Raw genomic sequence first — 22040 nt, 5'->3', positions numbered from 1 at the left:
CAACATGGTTGTTCAACCGGACAGTGGCATCTTCTTTTTGACCACATGTTAAAAGGAACATCTGTTCAAATCATGGACCAAGGTGTCACGCTTACCCCTTAGCGTTAATAGTCAGGCACTATAGCTGGCTCTGTGTTCTTCACCTATAGCTGCCCGCTTTCCCATAAGGCAAGCAGGCCTACCGCTACGCAGTTGCTCCAGGTCTTAAACATAATGCTATAGTGCCTGGGTACCACGTCGAAGCTAAGCACAGCAAAATTGGTACTTCTGGTTTTCAGACTGGCAGAGCGGTCCAGTGGCAGTCCTGGTTCAAGGCAGACAACGTTCAGGGAGTACTCAAGGTCAAATCCCTGGTTGAAAAGGCAGGCAGAGTTCAAAGAGTAATCCAAAGTTCAATCTGAGGCTGATAACAGGGAAATCCAAACTAGCAGCCAGGGCGGGGGTGAGGCGAAGGCAAAGGTCAAGGTGGGCAAAAACAGGGCGCTTAAAGCATGTGTTTCAAACACTATCACAAGCATGACACTAAGGGCTTGGCAGGCTTAAAATAAGTTGGTCTCCACCCAGAGGCTGTGTCTACACCAGGGGGGTCAGCAACCGGTAGATCGTGCTCTACAGGTAGATTGCGGCCAGGTGACTGGTAGATCGCGGTCTGGGCTTGCTGGCCCACCATCCCAGAGCATCAAACAGAGTGCAATGCAGAAGGACCACTTGTAAAGTTGGAGTTTTGGTAGGAAGCAAGAGCTGCATAAGCCGACACCTCGTCTGTAGTGCTGGCTCCTTGTATCATACGGAGTGATACCAAGTGCACTCCACCTTCTTATCTCAAGGGGTTAAAGTGGGCAGCGTTGTGTTGCTTTCTCACCTTCTGCTTTAAACCCTTGGAACCCTCAGAAGCAGGCCATTGCAGGACGCTTGCAGAGTGGCCCCATTTACCTGAATGGGTCGCGATTTGCAGGCAATAGCACCCACCAAAAGCAACAGGTGGTTTAATTCCTGCTGAAACATGTGTACACCTTTTGGCTGCTCCCTCAGCAGAGCCAAAGGGGGTAGGGCGTGGGGGTGGTAAAACTGTGATTCAACCACAGGGTTTAGAAAGGTGTCACTAAGAAATGGCTCCATACTGATCTACGTGTAGCACCCTGTCCTAAGCAGGGGCTACCACTTACATTCATTGTGGTTGGTTGTAGGTAACCTGGTTAATTTGTAATCTGTGTGGTCATTTTGGTTTCCTTTAAGTTCATTGTATCTGTAGTTCCTATCTTTTGCTAGTAGGTGTCACTGGTACCGTTGGCAATAGTATGATGAGCTGCAGTGAAAATGGGTTATTAATATGCATACTTCTCCTAGCCAACCAGTAGGCGTTTTCTTGACCACTGGTGCATGCTAAAAGAAGTGATCGGGGTCCTTCTGCCTAGACCTTGGTTTGGTGTGGGAGGAACTGCTGTGCTGGGCAGGCCTGAAGCCTAAGGCCTAGCCATGTGTTTCAGGCTCTGCAATTGAGAGCTTGACTACGTGCATGCAGGAACTGATGGGGACCTGTAGATGGAGTGCCAGAAGCCACTCTGCCATAGACAGGGAACAATGAAAAAACTGGGAACGCATCAAAGACGGACTCATTCCACCATATCCTGCACTTTACTGTGAGTTGTTTGCTATTGGAGACAGCTGTTGCCAAGAAAGTACAGAACACTGGTTAAAGCTTAAAAGCTCTTTTCTGTACTGCTGTCTACCTTTCTATTTTTTTTTTTGAGGAGTCTTCTAGTCTATTTGACCTAGGGTGTCCTGTGCTCTTACCCCTCTCTCCCTGAATTTCTTTGTGTGAGCAATAAACTTTTGTTCAGCATTAAAATGAAATGTGTCTGGTACCTATTTCCTACAGTTGTCCGTAACCCACCATACCTAGCAACCTATACCCCAAGATCAAATGTCAGCCCGACCTGATGACGGGAGTCAGGGGGCAGTACAGACATGGTGATAGACCCAAAGATTGCTCCCAATACACAGTTACACCTTCACATTTAATTGGGGTAAAAACCACAACGTAAGTTTGCGTTATCTTGACTCTCACCTTACCTTAATCTCCCCCTGTGACTCTCAACTCAGATCTTAATTTTATGAAATGAGTTAGAGGGGAGGGTAATGGAGTCAACAGAACAGAGGAGGGTCAGACATAAACAATGAGTACAATAGGATGGTGGAAAGGCTTAGAGAGTTGATAAGGAGACCCTACATTACAGATAAACATACAGAAGACGGCGGCAGTGCTTCTGTCCTCGTTGGTCTGCCGATCACCAAGATGGTGGGGGTCGCAGTTCCATCCTTTCTCAGCAGCTTAGAACATGTCAAAGGGGTGGCGCTGCCCCTTATGCATTTGGGGTAGACCATGGGAGGTGGGCAACAAGGATATGATGTGGGTGAGGACATGTGGGGAGGTGTTTCAAGGTCCTGCTCTCCCTCCCTACAGAAAAGAACTAGACGTCACATGTCAGAGGCGTGTATAACAGTGGAAGGAATATAGAAGTTCAACCTATTGGTTTGGGCCATCCACAACAAGTCCCAGTTTCTAATGTGGACCCTTAGAAAAATGTATTGCCCACCCCTGTCTTAGCTCACAACAGCAATGGGGTTAATGGAACGGAGGAGGGTCAGACATTAACAGAGGGTAATATAAGAGAACATGGTGGAAGACTTAGACAGTTGATAAGGAGATCCCAACATTAACGCTAAACATATAGAGACAAGGCAAAAAAACTATACAACAAAAAGATGAAATTCAATATACAAGTTCCAGCAGCCTACTAAACAGAATGGGGATGTTGATGTTTTTGAGGATTGAGATTTGAGTTGCCGTTCCAGAAACACAGCTTGACTCCTTACAAGACTGGGTAGTTTGTATTAATGCTGATCCTCTTGTTTAGAGGGAAACGGGACATAGAAAAGATGGAGGGAGTTCCTCTATGTTATATGTGATGTGAAAGTGAGGAAGAAGGATGTTCTTGTGGTTGGAAGTTGTGATGGTGCGAAGGAGGAATTTCGGATGAACGTGCATGCTATTAGGCTGGGGTTTAGCTGCCCACACCCTGGTTCTGACAGTAGATGGCTTTTACCTGGCTGCAGATCATTTGACCAGCCAACTCACCAATCTGTGATTCTTGATGTTAGATGTCATCTGAAAGTCAGTTAGAAAGATGATCTTGGGGTTTAAGGTTAGGATGGTGCGGAGGAGGAATTATGGGAGAAACTGCATGCTATAAGGCTACGGCTCAGCTGCTCACACCATGGTTCTGAAAGAAGAGGGGATTTTATCTTGCTGCAGATCGATTGACCAGAAAACTCATCATTTGTGTTTCTTGATGTTAGAGGTGATGTGAAAGTGAGGAAGAAGGCTGATCTTGTGGTTGGAGATGTGGTTGGTGTTCCAGAAACATAGCTTGACTCCTCACAAGACTGGGCTGTTTGTATTCATGCTGATCCTCTTGTTTAGAGGGACACGGGACATAGAAAAGATGAAGGGGGGTTTCTCTATGTTAGATGTGATGTGAAAGTGAGGAAGAAGGCTGATCTTGTGGTTGGAGATGCGGTTGGTGTTCCAGAAACATGGCTAGACTCCTCACAAGATTGGGCTGTTTGTATTCATGCTGATCCTCTTGTTTAGAGGGACTCAGGACATAGAAAAGATGAAGGGGGGTTTCTCTATGTTAGATGTGATGTGAATGTGAGGAAAAAAAATTATCTTGTGGTTGGAGGTGGTGATGGTGTGGAGGAGGAATTACGAGTGGAAAAATAGATGGGAATGAGAATGGAGTTGGTATTCCAGAAACACGGCTTGACTCCTCACAAGATTGAGCTGTTTGTATTCATGCTGATCCTCTTGTTTAGAGGGACATGGGACATATAGAAACCTCCCTTCATCTTTTCTATCTTAGATGTGATGTGAAAGTGAGGAAAAAAAGATGATCTTGTAGTTGGAGTTGGTGATGGTGCGAAGGAGGAATTACGGGTGGAAAGATAGATGGAATGAGAATGTAGTTGGTGTTCCAGAAACACGGCTTGACTGTGTATTCATGATGATCCTCTTGTTTATAGGAATACAGGACATAGATGTGATGTGAAAGTGAGGAAAAAAAGATGATCTTGTAGTTGGAGTTGGTGATGGTGCGAAGGAGGAATTACGGGTGGAAAGATAGATGGAATGAGAATGTAGTTGGTGTTCCAGAAACACGGCTTGACGGTCTGTATTCATGATGATCCTCTTGTTTATAGGAATACGGGACACAGAAAAGGTGCAGGGGGGTTCACTAAGTTAGATGTGATGTGAAAGTGAGGAAGAATGATGATCTTGTGGTTGGAGATGTGGTTGGTATTCCAGAAACACAGCTTGACTCCTCACAAGACTGGGCTGTTTGTATTCATGATGATCCTCTTGTTTAGAGGGACACGGGACATAGAAAAGATAGAGGGGGTTTCTCTATGTTAGATGTGATGTGAAAGTGAGGAAGAATGATGATCTTGTGGTTGGAGATGTGGTTGGTGTTCCAGAAACACGGCTTGACTACTCACAAGACTGGGCTATTGGTATTCATGCTGATGCTCTTGTTTAGGAGGGACATGGGACATATAGAAACCTCCCTTCATCTTTTCTATCTTAGATGTGATGTGAAAGTGAGGAAAAAAAGATGATCTTGTAGTTGGAGTTGGTGATGGTGCGAAGGAGGAATTACGGGTGGAAAGATAGATGGAATGAGAATGTAGTTGGTGTTCCAGAAATACGGCTTGACGATCTGTATTCATGATGATCCTCTTGTTTATAGGAATACGGGACGTAGAAAAGGTGCAGGGGGGGTTCACTAAGTTAGATGTGATGTGAAAGTGAGGAAGAATGATGATCTTGTGGTTGGTGTTCCAGAAACACAGCTTGACTCCTCACAAGACTGGGCTGTTTGTATTCATGATGATCCTTTTGTTTAGAGGGACACGGGACATAGAAAATATGGAGGGGGTTTCTCTATGTTAGATGTGATGTGAAAGTGAGGAAGAATGATGATCTTGTGGTTGGTGTTCCAGAAACACAGCTTGACTTCTCACAAGACTGGGCTGTTTGTATTCATGATGATCCTTTTGTTTAGAGGGACACGGGACATAGAAAAGATGGAGGGGGTTTCTCTATGTTAGATGTGATGTGAAAGTGAGGAAGAATGATGATCTTGTGGTTGGTGTTCCAGAAACACAGCTTGACTTCTCACAAGACTGGGCTGTTTGTATTCATGATGATCCTTTTGTTTAGAGGGACACGGGACATAGAAAAGATGGAGGGGGTTCCTCTATGTTAGATGTGATGTGAAAGTGAGGAATAAAGATGATCTTGTGGTTGGAGGTGGTGATGGTGCGAACGAGGAATTTCGGGAAGGAAGGATAGATGGGTCTATGAATTGATGGACTGAAAATTGGAGTCTACTACAGGCGTCCTGACATTTATGATGGTGAAAGTCTGAATATACCACAAAAACAGGACAGACATTTTTAATTATGACTTAGTTTTATTGTTTGAGAATGATGATCTTGCGGTTGGAATTGTGGTTGGTGTTCCAGAAACACGGCTTGACTCCTCACAAGACTGGGCTATTGGTATTCATGCTGATGCTCTTGTTTAGAGGGACACAGGACATAGAAAAGATGGAGGGGGGGTTTCTCTATGTTAGATGTGATGTGAAAGTGAGGAAGAATGATGATCTTGTGGTTGGAGGTGGTGATGGTGCGAACGAGGAATTACGGGTGGAAAGATAGATGGGAAGGAGAATGCAGTTGGTGTTCCAGAAACACGGCTTTATTCCTCACAAGATTGGGCTGTTTGTATTCATGCTGATCCTCTTGTTTAGAGGGACACGGGACATAGAAAAAGATGGAGAGGAGGTTCCTCTATGTTAGATGTGATGTGAAAGTGAGGAAGAATGATGATCTTGTGGTTGGAGGTGGTGATGGTGCAAACGAGGAATTACGGGTGGAAATATAGATGGGAATGAGAATGCAGTTGGTGTTCCAGACACACGGCTTGACTCCTTACAAGACTGGGTTGTTTGTATTCATACTGATCCTCTTGTTTAGAGGGACACGGGACATAGAAAAAGATGGAGAGGGGGTTCCTCTATGTTAGATGTGATGTGAAAGTGAGGAAGAATGATGATCTTGTGGTTAGAGGTGGTGATGGCGCAAACGAGGAATTACGGGTGGAAATATAGATGGGAATGAGAATACAGTTGGTGTTCCAGAAACACGGCTTGACTCCTCACAAGACTGGGCTGTTTGTATTCATTATGATCCTCCTGTTTAGAGGAACACAGGACACAGAAAAAAGATGGTGGGTGGTTTCTCTATGTTAGACGTGATGTGAAAGTGAGGAAGAAGGATGATCTTGTGGTTGGAGATGCAGTTGGTGTTCCAGAAACACGGCTTGACTCCTCACAAGACTGGGCTGTTGGTATTCATGCTGATTCTCTTTTTTAGAGGGACACGGGACATAGAAAAGATGGAGGGGGTTTCTCTATGTTAGATGTGATGTGAGGAAGAAAGATGATCTTGTGGTTGGAGATGTGGTTGATGTTCCAGAAACATGACTTGGCTCCTCACAAGACTGGGCTGTTTGTTTTCATGCTGATCCTCTTGTTTAGAGGGACGTGGGACATAGAAAAGATGCAGGGGGGGGGGGGGGGGTTCTCTACGTTAGATGCCATTTGAAAGTGAGGAAGAAAGATGATCTTGTGGTTGGAGGTGGTGATGGTGTGGAGGAGGAATTACGGGTGGAAATATAGATGGGAATGAGAATGCAGTTGGTGTTCCAGAAACAAGGCTTGATTCCTCACAAGACTGGGCTGTTTGTATTTATGCTGATCCTCTTGTTTAGAGGGACACAGGACATAGAAAAAGATGGAGGGGGTTTCTCTATGTTAGACGTGATGTGAAAGTGAGGAAGAAGGATGATCTTGTGGTTGTGGTGCGGAGGAGGAATTTTCGGGAGGAATGATAGATGGATCTATGAACTTATAATTGGAGTCTACCACAGACGAGATTTATGACGGCGAGAATATACCACAATAAAAAACAGGAAAATAAATTAAAATCTTTATGACTTAGTTTTATTGTTAAAAAAAAGAAAATCCTAATACAAATCTGAAGACACGCCAATCAAATCTACTTAAAAAAAAATGTATCATATAGTTGCTTGTATCAGTTAACTATGAAACGATACGTCAGAAAATGTCATGTTTTCCACTTTCAGACAGCAGGGGGCATACTGCAAGCAAATGCATCTGACAGTACTTCTGCTTCACCAAGATTGCCAGACTTACTCTTTAGTCTGATCTCCCCTGGTAATCCATACATCTAGCGCTTCTTTTACCATAAATTCATTGTTTCCGAAGAGCGGGAGCATACAGTCTGCACTCTTATTTGGACTCAACCAGCACTGTACACGACTTCTGAAATACATTTCCCACACTTAGGACAGTAATACGGCCTTTCCCCCATGTGTGCTGTGATGTTTAGCGAGATCTGATTTACGCACGAAACATTTCCCGCACTCGGGGCAGGCATGCGGCTTCTCCCCCGTGTGGCATATCTTATGTATGGAAAGATTGGACTTGTTCGAAAAACATTTCCCGCACTCAGAGCAGGAAAACGGCTTCTCGCCCGTGTGGCACCTCCGATGTATAGAAAGATAGGACCTCTGCGAATAACTTTTCCCGCACTCGGCACAGGAATACGGCTTCTCCCCCGTGTGCAATCTCTGATGCGTGGTGAGATCTGTCTTACGTAGAAAACATTTCCCGCACTCGGGGCACGAATACGGCTTCTCGCCCGTGTGAGATCTTTGATGTGTGACGAGTTCTAATTTCCGAGAATAGCATTTCCCGCACTCAGAGCAGGAATACGGCTTCTCGCCTGTGTGGGACCTTAGATGTACAGAAAGATAGGACTTCTGCGAGAAGCATTTCCCGCACTCGGGGCAGGAATACGGTTTCTCCCCCGTGTGCAATCTCTGATGAATGACAAGTTGCGACTTCTGTGAGTAACATTTCTCGCACTCGGGGCAGGAATACGGCTTCTCTCCTGTGTGAGATCTCTGGTGTACAGAAAGATAGGACTTTTGCGAGAAACATTTCCCGCACTGTAGGCAGGAATATGGCTTCTCCCCCGTGTGAGTCGTCTGATGTCTGACAAGCTCTGATTTCAATGGGAAACTCTGCCCACACTCAGTACAGGAAAACGGCATCTTGCCCGTATGGAATACCTGATGTCTGACAAGTTGGGATTGCCACAAAAAACTTTCCCCGCACTCCGTACAGGAATAGGGCTTCTCCCCCGAGTGACACCTCAGATGCATGACGAGCTGCGATTTCCGCGCGTAACATTTCTCGCACTCGGGGCAGGCGAACGGCCTCTCCCCCGTGTGAGAAACTTGGTGCCTCTCTAAATTTGATTTGGTGACAAAACCTTTCCCGCACTCAGGACAGGAAAACGGCTTCTCGCCCGTGTGAGACCTCTGATGTACGACAAGCTGCGGTTTCGTCGGGAAAAACTGCCCGCACTCCGAACAGGAATAGGGGAGCTGACCCGAGTGGGATCTCATATGGACGCGAAGACTGGACTTAAAACGAAAAATTTTCCCGCATTCAGTGCAGGGAAAGGACTGCTCACCCGAGTGAGACCTCATATGGACGTGAAGGTTGGAATTAAAACGAAAAAGTTTTCCACACTGAGTACAGGAATACGGCCTCTCGCCCGAGTGGCACCTTAGATGAACACGTAGGCCGGACTGAAAGTGAAAACATTTCCTGCATTCGGGACAGCAAAACCTCTTTTCTGTTGGAAGGACGGCACCGTCCCGCACAGTCTGAGGTTCCTCGGGATAAGAGGAATACGATGGTCCGGCACCGTCCCGCACAGTCTGAGGTTCCTCGGGATAAGAGGAATACGATGGTCCGGCACCGTCCCGCACAGTCTGAGGTTCCTCGGGATAAGAGGAATACGATGGTCCGGCACCGTCCCGCACAGTCTGAGGTTCCTCGGGATAAGAGGAATACGATGGTCCGGCACCGTCCCGCACAGTCTGAGGTTCCTCGGGATAAGAGGAATACGATGGTCCGGCACCGTCCCGCACAGTCTGAGGTTCCTCGGGATAAGAGGAATACGATGGTCCGGCACCGTCCCGCACAGTCTGAGGTTCCTCGGGATAAGAGGAATACGATGGTCCGGCACCGTCCCGCACAGTCTGAGGTTCCTCGGGATAAGAGGAATACGATGGTCCGGCACCGTCCCGCACAGTCTGAGGTTCCTCGGGATAAGAGGAATACGATGGTCCGGCACCGTCCCGCACAGTCTGAGGTTCCTCGGGATAAGAGGAATACGATGGTCCGGCACCGTCCCGCACAGTCTGAGGTTCCTCGGGATAAGAGGAATACGATGGTCCATCTACACTCTGGGGCACCAGTTGGGCATTTCTGGTGAAGAAGTCTTCTCCTCGATTATACCGAGTGATGTCCTCATCTTCTACTTTACAGCCTGGAGACAATTTGGTTTTCTTGATGTGTTGTCCATGTACTAAAAAAAAAAATAAAAAGAAGAAGATGACTGCTAGACATGAATGGGTTGGTTCAACTAAGCCAGTCCACATCAGGCACTTAGTTCTGAAGATGGAGAACTGCTTCATATTTTAGGCTTCCCCCCTCAAGTGAAATGGTGTCACAGTTTCTTACCTCCCGTGATCCAGCAGCCAGTGATTCCTCAGTACTGCACAGCCACAAGCACTTCTGGTTTTTACCAGATACACCACGTCTACGGGCCTTCCTTTATCTAGATACACCACGTCTACGGGCCTTCCTTTATCTAGATACACCACGTCTACGGACCTTCCTTTATCTAGATACACCTCATCTACGGGCCTTCCTTTATCTAGATACACCACATCTACGGGTCTTCCTTTATCTAGATACACCACATCTACGGGTCTTCCTTTATCTAGATACACCACATCTACGGGCCTTCCTTTATCTAGATACACCACATCTACGGGCCTTCCTTTATCCAGATACACCACGTCTACGTGCCTTCCTTTATCCAGATACACCACGTCTACGGGCCTTCCTTTATCTAGATACACCACATCTACGGGCCTTCCTTTATCCAGATACACCACGTCTACGGGCCTTCCTTTATCTAGATACACCACATCTACGGGTCTTCCTTTATCTAGATACACCACATCTACGGGTCTTCCTTTATCTAGATACACCACATCTACGGGCCTTCCTTTATCTAGATACACCACATCTACGGGCCTTCCTTTATCCAGATACACCACGTCTACGTGCCTTCCTTTATCCAGATACACCACGTCTACGGGCCTTCCTTTATCTAGATACACCACATCTACGGGCCTTCCTTTATCTAGATACACCACATCTACGGGCCTTCCTTTATCTAGATACACCACATCTACGGGCCTTCCTTTATCCAGATACACCACGTCTACGGGCCTTCCTTTATCTAGATACACCACATCTACGGGTCTTCCTTTATCTAGATACACCACGTCTACGGGCCTTCCTTTATCTAGATACACCACATCTACGGGCCTTCCTTTATCTAGATACACCACGTCTACGTGCCTTCCTTTATCCAGATACACCACGTCTACGGGCCTTCCTTTATCTAGATACACCACATCTACGGGTCTTCCTTTATCTAGATACACCACATCTACGGGCCTTCCTTTATCTAGATACACCACGTCTACGGGCCTTCCTTTATCCAGATACACCACGTCTACGGGCCTTCCTTTATCTAGATGGCAACTCAACTCCTCGTAGAAGTTTAGTAGATTGGTTTGGCAAGAACGATTCTTCATGAATTCATGCTGATTACTGCTAATAATATCGTTCTCATTACTAAAATCTTGTATATAGTCCCTTATCATCCCCTCCAAGAGTTTACATACTATTGATGTTAGGCTGACTGGTCTGTAATTCCCAGGGATGTATTTTGGGCCCTTTTTGAAATATTGGTGCTACATTGGCTTCTCTACAATCAGCTGGTACCATTCCAGTCAGTAGACTGTCAGTAAAAATTAGGAACAATGGTCTGGCAATTACTTGACCGAGTTCCCTAAGTACCCTCGGGTGCAAGACATCTGGTCCCAGTGATTTATTAATATTAAGTTTCCCCAAGTCTAATTTTAATTCTGTCCTCTGTTAACCATGGAGGGGCTTCCTGTGATGTGTCATGAGGATAAACACTGCAGTTTTGGTTACTGAAGCCCCCTGATTCCCTCGTGAAGACTGAGGAGAAGAAGAAATTCAATACCTTCACCATCTCTCCCTCCTTAGTAACCAGATTCCCCTTATCATTCTTTATGGGACCAATATGATCTGACCTCCCTTTCTTACCATTTATGTACTTAAAGAATTTCTTGGGATTTTTTAAAATTCTCCTCCGCTATGTGCCTTTCATGTTCTATCTTAGCCACCCTGACTGCACCCTTACAATTCTTGTTGCATTCTTTGTAAAGTTGGAATGCTGGTGATGATCCATCAGCCTTCTCCTTTGCTTTTATATGCAATTTTTACGTTGGCGTTAAGCCACCCAGGACTTTTATTAGCTTGTTTAAATGTATTTCCCATTGGGATGCACTGGCTAATTTAATATGCTCTTAAAGCATACCCATTTCTCCTCCGTGTTCTTTTTTCCTAAGATTTTATCCCAATTTATGCCTTCTAGTAAGGTTCGTAGTTTAGGGAAGTTGGCGCTTTTGAAATTCAGTGTCTTTGTATTCCCCTTATGTTTTCTATTTGTGTGATTTATACTGAAACGAATTGACCTGTGATCGCTGTTTCCTAAATTGGACCGTATTTCCACATCCATGATCAGGTCTGTATTGTTGGTAATCATTAGATCTAGTAACGCTTTGTTTCTAGTTGGTACATTTACCATCTGACCCATGAAATTGTTCTGCAAGACATTTAGGAAGTGGCTCGAGCCTCCACTGCACCACCTCTGCACTCGCAGCCTCATCGTCCATAGCTGCAGCTCTGCCCCTGAGGTCTCAGGCCTCCATGGCACCACCTCTGCACTCGCAACCCTATTGTCCATAGCTGCACCTCTGCCCCTGAGGTCTCAGGCCTCCACTGCACCACCTCTGCACTCACAACCTCATCTCCCATTGCTGCAGCTCTGCCTCCGAGGTCTCAAGCCTCCACTGCACCACCTCTGGACTCGCAGCCTCATCGTCCATTGTTGCACCTCTGCCCCTGAGGACTCAAGAATTCTCCGCACCACTGCCCCCAGGGTCTCAAGCCTCCATTATACTGCCTCTGCACTCACAGCCTCATCGTCCATAGCTGCACCCCTGCCCCTGAGGTCTTAAACCTCCACTACACCACCTCTGCACTCACAGGCTCAAGCCTCTACTGTGCCTTCTTTGCACCTGCTATCTAAAGCCTCTACTATGCCTCCTCGGTACCTGCAGCCCTCAAACTCCCTGCTCTGCACCCACAGCCTCAAACCTCATCCCTTCTTACAGCTACTCAGTCCTGCCTGCCTCTCTCATGCTCCAGTTCCTTGTTACCCTCCTCTGTGACTGATAGTATCTGTTAGGTCACCAGGAGGAATCGCGCAGCTAAGCTACAACTCCCATTGGGGGGGTCTCTGGTGGAACACCATCTCTGCTCTTTTGCCCTCACAGCCCTGTGATTCTGCTTACTCTGCACCCGTAGCCTTAAGACTCTGAGGGACTAAAGATACCTTTGCCTCCACTCACAGAGAAAGCAGCTGGATAGAGCAGGGTTTTTCAGCCAGGGTTCCACGGCAACCTGGAGTGCGACAAAGATTCCCCAGGGGTGGCGCGGCAAAATGACAAAAAGCCCTGTAGAGTCCGACCATGTAAGGGTCGCTATGTTAAGTTTCATGTACAGAGAGCCCATCCCGTTCCTCCTCCCGGCTCTCCCCCACCCCATGCTGTGATCTGTATTTTAATGGCAAAACTTTAAGCAGTATGGGCCGCCCGACCTGCCCTTAGCAACCGATGACATCTTCGGTTGCTAAGGGCAGGTCGGGCAGCTTAGACAGCTATCAGTTGTGCCGGCAAAATACAGATAACAGCATGGGGGGGGGGGGGATCCGGGAGGAGGAACGGGATGGGCCCTCCCTCATCTCTGTACAGAGAACATAAGACAGTGACCCTTACATGATCGGACCGTACAGGGCTTGGTGTCATTTTGCCGCAGCACCCCTGGAGGCTCTTTGTGGCACCCCAGTTGAAAAGCCCTGCTTTATGCAGCTGCTTTGTCTGTGAGGGCTTTGTGTCATTTTATTGCAGCCAGGGCAAAGAGGGGGGGGGGGGGGATTCGGGGGGAGGGGGGGTTCTAGCTCAGCCTTGGGCGGACCTCCTGGTGTGAACGAACCCTCAGGTTGATGTTTCCCCCGTAGGTTGTACACACTTCTAAAGGGTGCCTCGACTACAAAAATGTCGAAAGACCCTGGCATAGAGAAAGGGGGGGGCCCACATCTCGACCAGTGATGACAAATGAGTCCTCTCGACCTCCGTCAGTACACTTCTTTATTTATAGACCCTTGTCCCAGCCCTGGCTGCGCCCGCAAACAGGCCTCCACTGCACCTTCTTGGCCCCAGCAGCCTCAAAGCCTCCGCCGCACCACCTCTTGCCCTTCAGCCCCAAGCTTCCGTTGTGCGCACCCTGCACCTGCAACCTTAAGTCTCTGAGGAACTTAAGCTACCTTGTAGACCCAACTTTGAGAAAGCAGCTTTGGGGTCCACATCTTGACCAGTGATGACAAATGATAAATGAGTCCTCTATCTATGCCAGTACACTGCTGTATTCATAGACCCTTGTCCTGGCCCTGGCTGCACCCGGAAACACCCGCACTGTAACCAGTCTGACCCTTTGCTGTATCCTCAGCCTCTGCTATACCTACTCTACCTTTGCAGTCTCAGCCCTTCTCGGCACTTTCTTGGCCCCAGCAGCCTCAAAGCCTCCACCGCACCACCTCTGGCCCTGCAGCCCCAAGGTTACGTTGTGCCTACTCTCGGTACCTGCAACCTTAAGTCTCTGAGGAACTTAAGCTACCTTGTAGACCCCACTCAGAGAAAGCAGCTGCATAGAGAAAGGGGATCCACATCTGGACCAGTGATGACAAATGATAAACGAGTCCTCTCGATCTTCGCCAGTACACTTCTGTATTCATAGACCCTTGTCAGAGAGTGGGGTCACCATGGAGAACTGTCTTTCAAAGCAGTGATTGTAATACAGGGATTATAGGGCGAGCGTTCTCACCCCCATATCATTCATCGCATAATTACAAGTTCTACACAACTGTGTTTGGTCAGTGATTGCAAAATAAATACATGTGGGACTGAGCCCCACCAAGGGTCAAAGATTGAGCCTATAGGGAGACCAACCCTGATGGTGACTGGGCTGATAGTGAAGACCACCATCGTGGAGCTGTGGGCTCATCACACATTATCACTTTCCGTTTAAAGGTTCTAAACTCAAAAGGTGGGTTGGTGGGATAGAAGCACTGTGAATAGTGGTGAAGTAGAAGAGAGGGAGACTGTGGATGGGACCTAAAGTGGGTGGGTGGGATAGATGCACTGTGAATAGTGGTGAAGTAGAAGAGAGGGAGACTCTGTGGGCGGGGCATAAAGTGGGTTGGCGGGATAGAAGCACTGTGAATAATGGTGAAGTAGAAGAGAGGGAGACTCTGTGGGAGGGGCATAAAGTGGGTTGGTGGGATAGAAGCACTGTGAATAATGGTGAAGTAGAAGAGAAGGAGACTCTGTGTGAGGGGCATAAAGTGGGTTGGCGGGATAGAAGCACTGTGAATAATGGTGAAGTAGGCAAGAGGTAGAGTTCCCCTTCCACATATCATTCATCGCATAATTGCAGGTACTATACAACTGTGTTTGGTCAGTGATTGGAAAATAAATACATGTGGGACTGAGCCCCACCAAGGGTCAAAGATTGAGCCTATAGGGAGACCAACCCTGATGAAAACTGGGCTGATAGTGAAGACCACCATCATGGAGCTGTAGACTCATCGCTCATCACTTTCTGTTTAAAGGTTCTAAACCCAAAAGGTGGGTTGGTGGGATAGAAGCACTGTGAATAGTGGTGAAGTAGAAGAGAGGGAGACTCTGTGACCGGGGTATAACGTTGGTTGGTGGGATAGAAGCACTGTGAATAATGGTGAAGTAGAAGAGAGGGAGACTCTGTGACCAGGGTATAACGTGGGTTGGTGGGATAGAAGCACTGTGAATAATGGTGAAGTAGAAGAGAGGGAGACTCTGTGACCAGGGTATAACGTGGGTTGGTGGGATAGAAGCACTGTGAATAGTGGTGAAGTAGAAGAGAGGGAGACTCTGTGACCGGGGTATAACGTGGGTTGGTGGGATAGAAGCACTGTGAATAGTGGTGAAGTAGAAGAGAGGGAGACTCTGTGACCGGGGCATAACGTGGGTTGGTGGGATAGAAGCACTGTGAATAGTGGTGAAGTAGAAGAGAGGGAGACTCTGTGACCGGGGCATAACGTGGGTTGGTGGGACAGAAGCACTGTGAATAGTGGTGAAGTAGAAGAGAGGGAGACTCTGTGACCGGGGCATAATGTGGGTTGGTGGGATAGAAGCACTGCGAATAGTGGTGAAGTAGGTGAGAGGGAGAGTTCCCCTCCCCCACATCATTCACCCCATAATTACAAGTTCTACATAACTGTGTTTGGTCAGTGAATTGGAAATAAATAAATGTGGGACTGAGCCCCACCAAGGGTTTAAAGATTAAGTCTATATCGAGACCAGCCCCGGTGAAGACCCGGTGTTAATCCCAACAAAATTATCTTGCCACCACCCAACAGTTTGTCCGCAGACGGGTCTGCTGGGCCAGACGGAAGGGCTTCATAGGAATCGCCCCGTCCTTCTCCCTTGCTCCACAATTTATTGGACTATGCATGTGGGCTGGACTTTAGCCCTTGGCCAATCAACTCCCCTGGGAGGGGTGTCCCCGTTTCAGACCACAGGACGGTTCTACGTTCCGACGTGACCAGGGTTGAATGGTCCCGGGAATGGTTGAATGAGGGGATGGGATTTCCGACACCAGCGTGTCTTTGCCCTCGCAACAGTAGCAATCACTGCTCAGCCGTCGCCATCAGGCGCCAGATAACCGTTTTGTGTGTTTCTCTGTGTGTTTCCACGCATTCCACGCACACCTCGCCCCCAACGCGTGTCCCATCAGAAGGAATTATTTTCATCTCTCTGCCGCTAATATTTCGGCTTTTATGAGAGATAAAAAAAAAAAAAAAAATCGTTTCCTCAGATCTGGTGATACCGATCAAAGCTCGCAGACAGTTCTGGGTTCTCCTGGCTGCCCCCTGCTGGTTGTTGAAGCCGAAAATGACTAGTAGTCTTCTTGAGGTTCAGGAAGGTGACAACTTTATACCTGTACAAGCATGAGCTCATTTTATTGGCCTCTCGGGGGGGGGGGTCACTCCTGGTCCAGAGGGTGGTTCTGTCCTTTTCTGAATGCTAATTGGTGAACATGTGTCTATGACTGATAAAGGAAATGTCGTATCTCTAATAACTCAGAATTAAACGACATCTACAAACATATACTTCTACAGATCAGGTCACCTCCCGGGTATCGGCAAAAACCACCCGACTCTTATATTTATATTGCACCCACCTGTGCTGATCTCTGTAGGCAGCTCCTCTTCTTTAAATGTCCTCGTTATTCCATCCTCCTCCATAGACTGCTGATCATCCCTCACATACCTCTCTTCTTCTTCTTCTGATTTCACCTCAACTTTTATATCCATCAGATCTTCACCCTAAACCCAAAGAAAAAAAAAAAACCCCCAACAATAACAACTCTAAAATATGAGGTCAATTACGTGAGACCACACAGAGAAATATCATCTTATAGTGTCCACACATCATCTCTACAAGCTCTTCTAACGTTCTACATGTTTCGTCCCACCAACCAGCTCAACTTTTATATCCATCAGAACATCACCCTAAACCAAGAGAATATAACATCTTGTAGCATTTATACATCTTCTCCATGAGTGATGTTTGTGTTTTAGATGCTCCGTCCCACCAACCTTGTGACGTTGAGCGATGGTGTGACCTTCCTGTGTGGAATCCCGGGAATACAGAGGACGGGGACATCTCTCTGGTGGGTTCCTGTATCTGGATGACTCCTCCATGGTGTCCTGGTACAGATCTTTGTGTTCTTCCTCCATCCCCCCATCCTCATCATCCTCTTTTATCTCTTCTTTAACCTCAACTTTAGGATCTCTCAGGTTTCCACTCTGAATATATAATAAAAATGACATCAATGGTAACAATGCAGATAATGTACAGATCCTAATGATACTATCAGTGATTGTTCCTCATCTACCTGATGATGGTGGGGGATGGGGTGACCTTCCTGTGTGGAATACAGAAGACGGGGACATCTCTCTGGTGGGATTAAGTAGCTGGATGACTCCTCCATGTTTTCCTGGGTTAGATCTTTGCGTGCCGTTGGAAACTCCGACTTGTTGAACACATCGTCCTCATTAGCTTCCTCTTTTATCTCTTCTTTAACAACAAGGTTCTTAATATATAATAAAAATTCAATGAATTATAACAATGCAGATAATGTACAGATCCTAATGATACTATCAGTGATTGTTCCTCACCTACCTGATGATGGTGGGGGATGGTGTGACCTTCCTGTGTGGAATCCCGGGAATACAGAGGACGGGGACATCTCTCTGGTGGGTTCCCATTACTGGATCCATCTGTAGGAAACACACACACTGACTGAATACATTGTTTCTATGTGTTTATCAGATGATGGGGGATGGGTGGAGCCTCCGTACTGCTCTCTCCTTTACAATAAAGTCTCCTCTTACCCGGTGATGTGAGGGGCGGCTGATTGGCCATCATGACGTCCTTGTAGAGATCCTTGTGTCCTTCTAAATACTCCCACTCCTCCATGGAGAAATAGACAGTGACATCCTGACACCTTATAGGAACCTGACACACACAATGATACAGTCACCATCCAGACACATCCCTTGTCTGTTAAGTCTGCGATCTACAAGAACGTCCGGATCCTTCTATTTATTTAAAGATTCACGCGGAAGTTTACATACATATATAAAAAACTAGGGTAGGGACTGATGTGAGTGTGCAATGTCCAGGGATATTAGAGACAATTGTAGACACTCACTCAGGTTGAACTGGATGGACTGGTGTCTTTATTCAACCTTACTAACTACGAAACTATAGGGTTGCACCGATACTAAGAATTCACATTGAAAAAAGCGCAAAAAAAAAAAAAAAAGAAGTAAATCTGTTTAATTTGAAAAAAAACTTTTTAGTGTTTTGTGCAGCTGATGTGTAAACAAAACAGTCGCGGTAGGTATCGGTAATTGGAATGGGCGAGTACTAAAAAAAAATAAAAAATAAAAAATAAAAAAAATAAATAAATAAATAAAAAAAATAAAAATAAAAAAAAAAAATCGAAAAATTCAGTACTCGTAAAAAAAAAATAAAAAAAAAAAATGCTTCCCATGAGAAACGTTCTCTGTGTGTGTGTGAGATGTAGAATTCACATAGGAGGTACAAAAATCAAAATAATGGTAACAGAAAGCAAACATGTCCGCAGATATAGAAGAACAGTATTCCTCTTCTGGCTCTACGTCGTAAACAACACGGGAGATCTCGTTTCACAATGGCCACCTCAGTCATCTAGTTTTTGTTTTTGTAGGCCAGTGATGGCGAACCTTGGCACCCCAGATGTTTTGGAACTACATTTCCCATGATGCTCCACTACACTGCAGAGTGCATGAGCATCATGGGAAATGTAGTTCCAAAACATCTGGGGTGCCAAGGTTCTCCATCACTGTTATAGGAAGACAGGTACACCTGGGGGGGGGGGAGGTGGAAACAGAAAAAAAAAAGAAGGTGGTGAGGGAGGTTATAAAGAAGGTGTCTCCGTTTTCCCTTGGGTGGGGACGGTCTAGATCGGGGGGGGGGGGGGGGGGGGTCTCCAAACCTTCTAAACAAAAGGGCCAGTTTACTGTCCTTCAGGCTTTAGAGGGGGCCGGACTGTGGCCAGTTGGAATAGAAAATGCCCTGGGGGGGGGTCAGTGGGAGTAAAGAACTGGTTTTAGTGGGAGGAGCATTGGCTCATTGTTGGTATGAGTGGTAGGATTTAGGTTCCCAAGGATGGTGTCACATTACTGGTGTCAGTTGGGAGTAGAAGTGTCTCAGGGGCTGGATAAAGACAAGAATAGGTCCCCCGGGCCATGCTTTGGAGACTACTGGTCTAGATAGTTGGGGGGGGGGGTCTCCAGCTGGATGGAAAATGATGTATACCTGGGGGGGGGGGGGGGGAGGTGCAAACAGAAAAAAAAAAGAAAGCGGTGAGGGAGGTTATGAAGAGGGTGTCTCCTTTTCCCTTGGGTGGGGACGGTCTAGATCAGGGGGGGGGGGGTGGTCTCCAAACCTTCTAAACAAAAGGGCCAGTTTACTGTCCTTCAGGCTTTAGAGGGGGCCGGACTGTGGCCAGTTGGAATAGAAAATGCCCTGGGGGGGTCAGTGGGAGTAAAGAACTGGTTTTAGTGGGAGGAGCACTGGCTCATTGTTGGTATGAGTGGCAGGATTTAGGTTCCCAAGGATGGTGTCTCATTACTGGTGTCAGTTGGGAGTAGAAGAGTCTCAGGGGCTGAATAAAGACAAGCAAAGGTCCCCGGGCCATGCTTTGGAGACTACTGGTCTAGATAGGTTGGGGGGTCTCCAGCTGGATGGAAAATGATGCATATTTTTTAGCTCCCCCGTGCAAAATTTTACATTGATCAACATTAAAACTCATTTGCATGCAGGTGCCCAACGAAACACCATCCAGGTCTTTTTCGTAAGTCAAAGACCTCCTGTAGGGACTTTATTCAACTATAAAGTTTGGTGTCATCTGCCAACGCTCTACGTCGTAAACAACACGGGAGATCTGCTTTCACAATGGCCACCTCAGTGATCTAGTTTTTGTTTTTATAGGAAGACAGGTACACCTGGGGGGGAGGGGAGGTGGAAACAGAAAAAAAAGAAGGTGGTGAGGGAGGTTATGAAGAGGATGTCTCCGTTTCCCTTGGGTGGAGACGGTCTAGATCGGGGGGGGGTCTCCAAACCTTTTAAACAAAAGGGCCAGTTTACTGTCCTTCAGGCTTTAGAGGGGGCCGGACTGTGGCCAGTTGGAATAGAAAATGCCCTGGGGGGTCAGTGGGAGTAAAGAACTGGTTTTAGTGGGAGGAGCACTGGCTCATTGTTGGTATGAGTGGTAGGATTTAGGTTCCCAAGGATGGTGTCTCATTACTGGTGTCAGTTGGGAGTAGAAGTGTCTCAGGGGCTGGATAAAGACAAGAAAAGGTCCCCCGGGCCATGCTTTGGAAACTACTGGTCTACATAGTTGGGGGGTCTCCAGCTGGAGGGAAAATGATGCATATTTTTTAGACTTTAGACTGCAATTCATTTCGTAACGAATCGAAATTCGGCCGAATTTTGCATCTTTCGGACATTCGGATGAATCCGAATGTCCGAATAAAAAAATAACAAATTACAACGAATACGAAAGAAATATAACAAATTAATTTGAATGAATTCGACATGATTCGAAATTATTTCAACCACATTCGCCATTATTTCAACCACATTCGAAAATATTTTGTGACCCGAATTTAGGGCCATGTATCTCGGGGTCACTTGGTGCTAGACACTTCAAATTTGTAGTGCTAGTACTATTGTGTTTTTCATACCAAATTTGGGGTTTCTAGCTATAAGTGACCCCGAGATATGTGGCCCCAAAATCGGGTGGCAAAATGTTATTAGTTATTAGAGCAGTGAATAACATTTTGCGACCCAATTTTGGGGCCACATATCTCGGGGTCACTTATAGCTAGAAACCCTAAATTTGGTATGCGAGCACAATAGTACTAGCACTACAACATATCCAAATTTGGAGTTTCTAGCTCCAAGTGACCCCGAGATACATGGCCCTAAAGTCGGGTCACAAAATATTTTCCAATGCGGTTGAAATAATGTCGAATCATGTTGAAATCATTTCGAATCCGGTAGAAATATTTTCGAATTTGGCCGATTTTTCGAATTCGGTAGAAAACGAAACGAAATCCGAAAACGAATTTAAGAAAGTTAACGAATATAACTAAACGAAATTAATGAATTAACGAATTAAAACGAAACGAAACTAAACTAATTTTTTCCTTTTGCACATGTCTACTATTTTTAGCTCCCCAGTGCAAAATTTTACATTGATCAACATTAAACCTCATTTGCATGCAGTTGCCCAACGAAACACCACCCAGGTCTTTTTCGTAAGTCAAAGACCCCCTGTAGGGACTTTATTTAGCTATAAAGTTTGGTGTCATCTGCCGATGAAGAAGTTAGAATTTTATTGGCGAACTCCATGTTCAGAACTTGCTTTGGTCAGTAGGCTTTATTGAATGGCCAAACGAAATGGGTTTTTCAGTTGAGTTGAACCTCCGGCTGCGGCATGAAGTAGTGGTATTACTACAGCTGCTCAATGCGACAGCCACCCGCTCAAGGGCTGGTTGCTAGGGAGCTGGCCGCTGCCAGCATCCTGGTAATGGTTATGTATCCCCCAAACTGCCTCATTCAGCTGTCAGCCAGGGATTCCCGTACCAGGCCAAGATCCCACCTTGCATCCTCACATGCCCCGAAAAAAGGGGAGAGGAATATTTGCCCTCCAACCTCCAATATAACACCAGTCCACACGCCCTCAACTTGGAAAAAGGCAAATAGAAAGGAAAATTAGGTCAATCACTATATAAAAGGTAAACATGTAGGACGGAAGGTCAAGCATGTTTGGGATGGAGGTCAATTACTTTTGGTGCCTTGGACCACATCATTCTTTATCAACTTGGAAAAGGTACCTTGCCGGGGTGATTCTACTGGCTAATAGGGT

At 46.4% G+C, this 22040-nt stretch overlaps 1 protein-coding gene across 1 annotated transcript in view; it reads right to left on the bottom strand.

Annotated features, from left to right (window-relative positions):
* Nucleotides 1–22040, bottom strand: part of LOC143955452 (uncharacterized) — a 233242-nt gene that overhangs the window by 29283 nt on the left and 181919 nt on the right. The window contains exons 8-9 of the mRNA XM_077465496.1: nt 9470–9594; nt 7496–9094 (exon numbers count right to left, since the gene is read on the bottom strand). Coding sequence (XP_077321622.1) covers nt 7496–9094; nt 9470–9594 — 1724 coding nt within the window. The remainder of the gene's footprint in view (nt 1–7495; nt 9095–9469; nt 9595–22040) is intronic.

The sequence above is a fragment of the Lithobates pipiens genome, unplaced genomic scaffold, assembly GCF_037356315.1.
Source record: "Lithobates pipiens isolate NorthernLeopardFrog02 unplaced genomic scaffold, aLitPip1_a1.2 Scaffold_35, whole genome shotgun sequence".
NCBI lineage: Eukaryota > Metazoa > Chordata > Amphibia > Anura > Ranidae > Lithobates > Lithobates pipiens.
The sequence above is the reverse complement of the archived record's forward strand: the minus strand, read 5'-3'. Positions and strand labels throughout refer to the sequence as shown.